The 8,528-nt window shown below is 38.0% G+C and overlaps 2 protein-coding genes across 2 annotated transcripts; both read left to right on the top strand.

Moving 5' to 3' along the window:
• Positions 1–396: 396 nt before the first annotated feature.
• LOC134661602 (A disintegrin and metalloproteinase with thrombospondin motifs adt-2-like) lies at positions 397–1,936 on the top strand. The gene is made up of 2 exons (XM_063517742.1): positions 397–604; positions 1,680–1,936. The coding sequence occupies exons 1-2, from the start codon at positions 412–414 to the stop codon at positions 1,934–1,936; spliced, it is 450 nt and encodes a 149-aa protein (XP_063373812.1). The 5' UTR covers positions 397–411.
• Positions 1,937–4,268: 2,332 nt separating this feature from the next.
• On the top strand, positions 4,269–5,446 carry LOC134661631 (transmembrane channel-like protein). Its single transcript, XM_063517772.1, has 4 exons — positions 4,269–4,473; positions 4,769–4,801; positions 4,904–5,107; positions 5,283–5,446. Exons 1-4 carry the CDS (start codon positions 4,299–4,301, stop codon positions 5,444–5,446), a joined length of 576 nt encoding a protein of 191 aa, XP_063373842.1. The 5' UTR covers positions 4,269–4,298.
• Positions 5,447–8,528: the final 3,082 nt, after the last annotated feature.

Here is an 8,528-nt window from a genome sequence, read left to right as displayed (position 1 = left end):
GGCATCCATTATTAGTGGCCGGTTCGCAAATTTAATTGAGTTAAAATATTTTAAATGGCTGGATAATAGAAAGAGGAGCATGAAACGCAATTAGGTATTTTTTTAATTTGCGGTATGTACTAATTTTGAATCTACTGCCGGATGATTGCAGTTACAGTGTTGCCAACGTGGGTGCGGGGATTGCCACATAAAAAAAGCAGTTTCATGTTCAATGATAAAGATGACGCCAGATTTTTATACATTGGGCAATATAAGGGACTGTCCCCCCCCTGGTCTTTCCGCACAGACTCTAGTTTCCATATATAAGGTACCCCCCCCCCCTATTAAATTTCCTCCTCCTGTAGATATGTAGGTACCTTGCTCCCTTGCTCTGACATGTTTTCGTTGTCAGTAATATTTCTCTTTAGTCTTATGATAACAAAAATGAATATGCAAGATGATAATAAAATTGTATTAAAGCCTGCAGAATTGGCTGGTCTCGTATTAAAAGAGCGAATAAAGGCAGAACTTAAGAAACCAAGAGCATGCAGCAAACAATATATGCACATAGTAACGAGTACTGACGCTGACATTGAAGAGATGCAGATTACGAGCAATGAATTAGGTAACATAATTATATGTGGTATGGGTTTCGCGGGTCTTAGCCAGTGGTGCTAAAAGCCCAGAGTAGGCCCGGGCCTAGGGCGGCAAGCGGCAACACATTTTAGGTGCTCAGAAAGGGTTGGTCTCGGACTGTCTAGAACACAAAATGACTAGTGTAATATTATGCCTATATCCCTTTTAGTCTACATCGCAAACGGTCTAGAACACAAAATTACTACAATTATTTAGACCTTTATTTACCTATATTTCGTCGGACTATCTTTACGTTAGCGATGTCGACCGCGGGGCTCCTATTTCTGTCCGGTTTGGCCTTCGGCCATTTGAAGATACCTAACGAACCTAACCTACCTATATGTGGTCATTTTGTGTTCTAGACCGTTTGCGATGTAGACTAAAAGAGATATAGGCAAATTATTACACTAGTCATTTTGTGTTCTAGACAGTCCGAGATCAAAGCCTCAGAAATGGGCGGCTAGAAGTTTCCACAGGGTCTGGGGCCTAGGGCGGCCAATACTGGTAATACCTGCTCCCAGCAATGATCGCTTTATTATTTTAGTATTTCGCCCCGAACTGAGAGAGCGTTAGTAGCAATTTTCAATAACTTTTATGTTTTATGCCAAAATTGATACAAATTAGGTAGGTAGGTACATATAAATGGTCCGTTTCAGACCTATGTTAGTGATTTTTTTTTTATTGAGCAATAGGTAGTTGTTTAATCAGGTTTCTAATCGGCCTCACGATTGCAATTAATATTGTGTGGCAACCGTATTATGATCTAATAAAGCGCTACGATATTTTTTTAAACAATGCTGGCAATGTCAACCCACTGCACAATTGCACCTAACGTCTTATTCTGAACAACAAACAATATAAAAAATAGTAAAAGGCACTTGAACTTTTTGATTCTTTGTAGTCGTATCGGTTCGGATTATGTGTAAACGCTCTTAGGTACGCGTGTTGAGATCGTTCAGGAAGATCGTCTTCATTTTAGAGATATCCCAGATGCATCCTAAAAGAACCAGCTCAATGTGTATTGTGTATATTATAAGTACATATATATACCTATCTAATTTCAGAAGAAAGCGATAACGACGATGAAATGTTGCACAACTGCAAAGTGTGGAGCCGCTGGAGTAAGTGGGGCTCGTGTTCGGTGAGCTGCGGGCCGGGCTTCATGGTGCGGCGGCGAGCGTGCGTGGCCGGCCGCTGCGCGCGCGGCGAGCGCGAGGAGCAGCGCCGCCCGTGCCGCCGCACGCCCTGCCCCCCGCCACCGCCAGCCACGCAAGAACCCCATGCCCGAGAACCAACCACCAAACCTTTGCTTGTTACATAACATAATAATATATTTTCTGCCCCTTCCTTAGTGGTTGAATTTCAAATAACTTTTCTCAATCTTTAAAATATTCATATACCCGTTTTTTAGGGTTCCGTACCTCAAAAGGAAAAAACGGAACCCATTTAGAGTTAGACCATGATTTTGATAGCACACGCAGTGCAAGTGTTATTTTAAACGTCAAACTTCTGTGAAATTTTTGACATATAAATAACACTAACAAAGCGTGCGTGTGCTATCAAAATCGTTCTGACTTGTCTTGGTTTTAACTCTAAGATCACTTTGTTGTCCGTCCGTCTGTCTTTCTATCAAGACCCTTTATCTCGGGAACGCGTGGAGGTACCTATCGAGTTAAAAACATGCTAAAACATGACTTATATCGACCGGAATAGGGACCGTGATTACCTTTTGTATTGTTTTCTAGTCTTCTAGTGTCTAATAGTCAAACTAACCGTGAATCATTCAAAACTGTTATACATGGTCAGTTAGCTAATAATAGCTAGCGGGACTAGCTAGCCCCATACAGCAGTAGAAGGGCGTGAGTAGGTACCTAAATACGTTCGTTCCTACGATACGATAGGTACCTAATAGGTATAGTTAGGATGCCTAGGGTACAGTACGAGTGAATGCCTGCGGGCGGAGCTAACTGGTCCGCCCAGAAACGCCTATTGGGGGTGCAACCCCTTGATGATGATTTCCATTTTAATCATTGGATAAGCTTGTCATCGCTAGCTACCCACGTACGACGTAGGTTTAAGTGGTACCTACATTACATTTAGATATATTATGTGGATATATTTATAACTTATCAATTAGGGCCTGTTTCTGAATATGATGATACTCTAATGATACTTTAAGATCTTTTAATGTTATTGCTAAATATTTTCCAAACGAACAGGCGCCCTTTTCACGAATACTAAGTATAGGCCTTTGTGGTCATTGTTTACCAGTTACATACCTATCTAATTTTAGAAAGGGGAACCACCTCACCTTTACTTCGCAATCGCAATTTTTTTGTCGTGTAAGCCGCTACGAAGCCGCCTTGCAACCAATCTTACAATACAACGACGTCAGACGCTTGTGTACTTAGTGAGTTACGAATTGCATACTTAAAGTAAACAAATGTTTATGTATGTGTGTGTATATAAACACATAATGATAAACAGTAGAAACGACGGCTGTTTTATCAAACTACTTTATATGGTTTACGCACATAAAATAAAATTTCATAGATTCGGTAGGTAAAGTGCGCGCCACATTTATAACAGGTATAAGTACTCGAAAGGAAATGTTTCAGTTATGATTTTTGCCTTTATTATTATTTGCTTTAATTTAATAGTGTTATCTCAAGAAAGATTACCATATGATGTGACTGCCGCTAATCAGGTCGTTTTCATAAACTCTGACGAGGACGAGTTGAGCCAAGCTTTACTTCTAATAGACATGCTGAAAACAGGTAAGCTACGAGTATTTAAATACATGCAACGTATAAGTATGCCTGGTTTCCTGGTTATTACGGAAGTAGTTAATTAAATTCTATCATAGATTACCTCAAGCTATTACGAGAAAATTCTGGAGTAGCCGAGAATGTTACCGCGATGGTCGAACAATCCACTTGCGCACCCACTACTTCTCTGGATAATGAAATGTCTGGATCGACGCGAAATCCAACCATTGCGACTATATCTACAATTACAAGTTAGTACCTACTTATAATCGCTATATAATGTACTTAAGCACTTCCAATTTCAATATAATCTACAAGGGGATGAAATTAAATATCCTATAGGTTATTTAGGATTACATTCAGTACTTTTATTAAATAAGTAGGTAAACAAGTAATATAGGGGCAAAAAATTATAAACTAAAATTATAAATAAAAAACTGGCTTAATTAATGGTAATTTATAACTATAATTAATGGTATAGAAACTGAAATTTAAGTCATATTAATTAATAAAATTTGTGCAACGTGTGCTCAAGCCGCCGTTGTGCATGTGGGCATCCTCCGATGAGTGTTTACAAGAACTGTATGAATACCATACATGCTCCTAAGACTCTGCGTGCACATTTTTGTACATAGGTATATATATTCCACAATCTATTTGAACTTTATTGTTACTAAAGTTACTAAAGGTTCCTAATTCAAATAAAAAAAATTGATTCATGGTCTTTATTATACGTAGTATCTATACTTTCGAATAAAATAAAAAACACCACAAATCTAAATGTTTACTAAAATTATTTGAATTGTCCTATAGTTGTCCGCAATACACATTGTTTCCGCAGCCATAGTACCTCATAACGAGATCAGAGATCCCACACCCAAAGGCGACGCAGCAGGGCAGTCATGGCAACCCCCGATGGTTCACGCCGCGCCCTTCCTTCCGTTGCGGTGGGCAGACCTCGGCACCACGAGGACTTACAGCTACACGATGTCGTTGTACGATGCACCTAATCCACCACGACAACAGCCACGTCCAGTACGTCCACCACTAAGGGCTTGGAGGCGTTTCTTTCCTGATTCTTTTTTTTACGGTCAGTTTATAGCAACTAATAGGTATAATACAAAATCTAAAGTAAAAGTGTAATTGCTACGTGGAACAGTTAACGTAATATTAACATCAGTAATATTGTTAGGTACTATTTATTATTCCGTGTCGATAAGTCAAACAAACGCCGGCCAAAACCACCCGTTTCTCCAAGCAACTCAAGGCGCTTTATGCTGTAGTCGTAGTGTTTATTTACAGTAGGTAAGTACCTATATTAAAAAGTAGGTAGGTGTAGGTAGATATAGGACCTATTTCACTTTTCTTTATCAAATATTTTTCAGATGTTCATCCTCGTCGATTTCCTAAATCTCCACGTAAGTTACTTTAACCTTGGTATAAATAAAAAAACTGTTAAATACCTAAGTTACATACCCCATGTTTTAATATTAAAATTATTAAATTTGCTTGATACCTAGCTACTAGACTCCCGGGCCGTCCGTCAACACTAGCAACAACTACTAGTAGAGCTACTATTGCTCAAAAGACGGCAATAACAGAGAGCCCTACAAAAAGTACTAAGAATATTAAACGCACGCCTTCAACGTCGTCTAGTAAAGTCACTTCGAAATCTCTACGCACCTCTAATGGCCGTACATTGCGGCAACGAACTTCTAAGAAGGGTAAGTCTATGTAACTGCAGATACTTACACGTTAAGCAATGTAGAGACATTTTTTTTTAAACTGCGACGGTGGCAAACAAACATGAAATATCACTGGATTGTCGCCTACTAACTAAATATAATTATGGTTTCTTGTATGTAAATGTAAATCCTTGATTATACAATTTATTTTCAGCTACATTTCATAAAAAGACATCAACGTACATAGAGAATACCGACCCAGTAGAAGCAGAGGTAGCTTCGGAACTTTTAAAAGAATTCAAACTGATAAATATTACCCCAAAAAGCAAAATAAGAAAAACAGCGACTGTAGGCGGCAGCGGCACAAGCACAGAATAATTTGTAGGCTGCGTGGGAAATGTTATTAAATGTACAACTCCTCAAAGTCATACCAGCCTCCCTACGTAGGTACCTAAGTTATGGATTAAAAAAAAAACTCGTGTCTTTGTTTAACTAGATGTAAATGAATATTTATTGTATGTCGAAAGCGAAAGGACCAAATTAACTCTCTAAGCCAGTCTAAGCAAAACACGAACCGGTTTTTATTATGGGATCTATTTCAGTGTAAATTTGGAGGTATACTTACAATAGTAGTGTGACTAAGGTAGATAATAGGTACTAAACAAATAAACAAATTATTTAATAAAATTATTTCATTTGTTTCCTAGTTGCACTAATTAATATATCTATTTAATAGGGATGTTGACAATTTTTTGGAACTGGTTTTCATTTTGTAGATAGACACGTAATAATTACAGAAAAAAATATTAAAAAAATATATTCATTAATTTTGAATAAAAAAACATGTATAATAAGTTTCGTGTTTAAATTTCGCGCCTAAACGCTCCAAACTGTCACGTGACCTTGATGACGTAACGGCGTTTTAAACAAACAGCTGTCAGTAATTTTTTTAAATTCTTTATATGGCAACTGACAATTTTTTTTAAGCCTTAACACACTACCGCATCGGACAGCGACCTTCTTTCTCGCTCTAACTTATAGCTGCGTCCTTAACGCACCCCCTTACACACTATCGATTCGTGCGCCGCACCGCACCAAGATCGCGTTTCGGTACGATAATCTGTAGACACTTAGGCAGATTTTATAACTTGTCTTTGGTGATTCCACTGTGAACACGTCACGCGCTCCGATTGGCGTTTGCAGTCACGTGATACTGGGCATTATTTTAAATACTTTTGATTATTTTTAATTAATTTATTACGCATATTTACACTTGCAAAATATGATTTTCCACGTTCTAATATTCTCTGCTATGGTAAAAATATAACATGTTATATATTCGCGATTCATGTCAACATCCCTATTGTTTTACCGCATTAAGTTCACGTTCACGACTTACCTCATGATTACTTCTGCAGAACTTTTACAAATCCTGAAATAGCATATACTTTCGTATAAATGTATTAGTGGTATAATTAGATAGCAATAATTAGATCTCGTATTAAAAGAGTGAAGAAATCTTTTCTAGGACAGTGTATAGTTTTACAATAAGTTACCAAAGGAAGCACTGGATTTACCATTTCCTAGACTAAAAAAATATGTCAAATCTAGTCTACATAAGGCATATTACACAGTCGAAGATTATATTAACGATAGAGATGCATGGCCGTCTATTAATAAATGAATGAATTATTATGAAATGTATTTGTAATATTTGTATCGCTAGTAAATTGTAATTCTTGAATTTTGTAAGCTGTTATTTATTTTTTAATTTATTTATAATGTAATTTGACGATGCAAAAGAGATTGTAAAATCCTACTTGATTAAATGAGATTCTATTCTATTTTATTCTATTCTATTAGTGGTATATTATAAGTACCTAGTCAAATTTGCTAGCTTTTTGTAGGCAGTAAGCCGCTACAAATAAAATCGGTCATTTATAGAGTCTGTTCGGAAAGAGAAGAGTCGTGGAATGTATTGGGCCCCATACATTCCACACTGCTCGTTCCGCGCAGTCTCTAGTCTCTACCTTTGTTCGCTTTGGGTAAGCAAAAACTATATATGTAATACCTTTTTATATGGCTATGTAAAGTCGATCACGTTTTGCATCTCACCTCTTTCTTATCAATTTTATTTTGTAACAGTTTCCGTTATAGATTACGCGCATGGCTGCACATAAAATTCATGCAGCAAGTGGGAGGTCAATTTCACTTCGGTCAGTGATAACTGATAACCATACAGTGTAATGTTTTAGTTATGATTTACATATTTTTATCTGGACTTATACTGTGTTCAGTAGCGACTTCTCAACCTGGATTATTAGAAGTCGCGATCAATGAAGTTCCCGTGGAGACAGACGACGACAGATTAAATCAGGCTCTGCTTTTAGTTGATATCCTGAAGTCAGGTACGTAGCAGAACTGCTTAACCTTTTCGACGCCGTGTCAAACACAAAAGCTGTCACGCTGACGCCACGTCACCGAAGTGTCAAAACTGAAATTGAACTTTATGCATATGCACGTAGGTCTATGTTGCTCTGTGGTTTGTGACCGATTAATCGGTCTTTGGCGTTGAACCTACGGTGCGGATATATCGGTCATTGGCGTCCAAAAGGTTAAACCTGAACTCAACTGCATCCACTCTACTTGCCGATACTAAGACTGTGTTATCCGATATCCGATGACGACCATTTCAGAGTATCTTAAACTGCTGCGAGAGCGGTCTGGGGGAGCTGCCACGGACGCCCTTACGGTGGAGCAATCAACGTGCGCGTCCACCGCCGCAGGTGAAGGCTCCACCTCCATCGGCGAATCGTTTCTCTCCACGGAGAAACAAAAAACCGAACTGATTTTAAGTGAGTTTAACAATATATCCAATAAAGCATTTTATGTTATACCTAGTATACTTGATTCTGCCCGCGACTTCGTCTACGTAGAATGATATTTCAAGTACCTAGTAGTTACCACCAAACCGAGTTGGTGGTAACTACTGGGAATATTTTTTCCCAGTAGTTACCAGTGGTAAAAGGTGGGAAAAAAATTCCCAGTAGTTACCACTGATAACAATTTGGTGGTAACTTATGGGAATAACCCGAAATTACTGGGGATAAGCTTGTGTTTAATGCACACAATACAAGAAAAATTGAATGAAATGCTAGAAATCGAACGAAACAACATGACATTAAAATTTCGAACATCTATAAAAACAAAGGAATTTGATTATTTTGATTTGAGCTCAATTGTAATACCTACCTAAATACCTAGTAGTCTGTGCGGAAAGAGAGTCGTAGAATGTATTGGATCCGGCGGCAGAAAGATACCGAGTTACGTATCTACTTATACATGACAGTATATACTTACCTATAAATAGTATAAATGAATACACACACTACACTACTTTTTCACAGGTCCTAACACATTGGCCGAGATACCAAGGGGACATCCGAACTATCCTGCCCCG

This window comes from Cydia amplana, chromosome Z, assembly GCF_948474715.1.
Source record: "Cydia amplana chromosome Z, ilCydAmpl1.1, whole genome shotgun sequence".
NCBI classification, from domain to species: Eukaryota; Metazoa; Arthropoda; class Insecta; order Lepidoptera; family Tortricidae; genus Cydia; species Cydia amplana.
The sequence above is the reverse complement of the archived record's forward strand: the minus strand, read 5'-3'. Positions and strand labels throughout refer to the sequence as shown.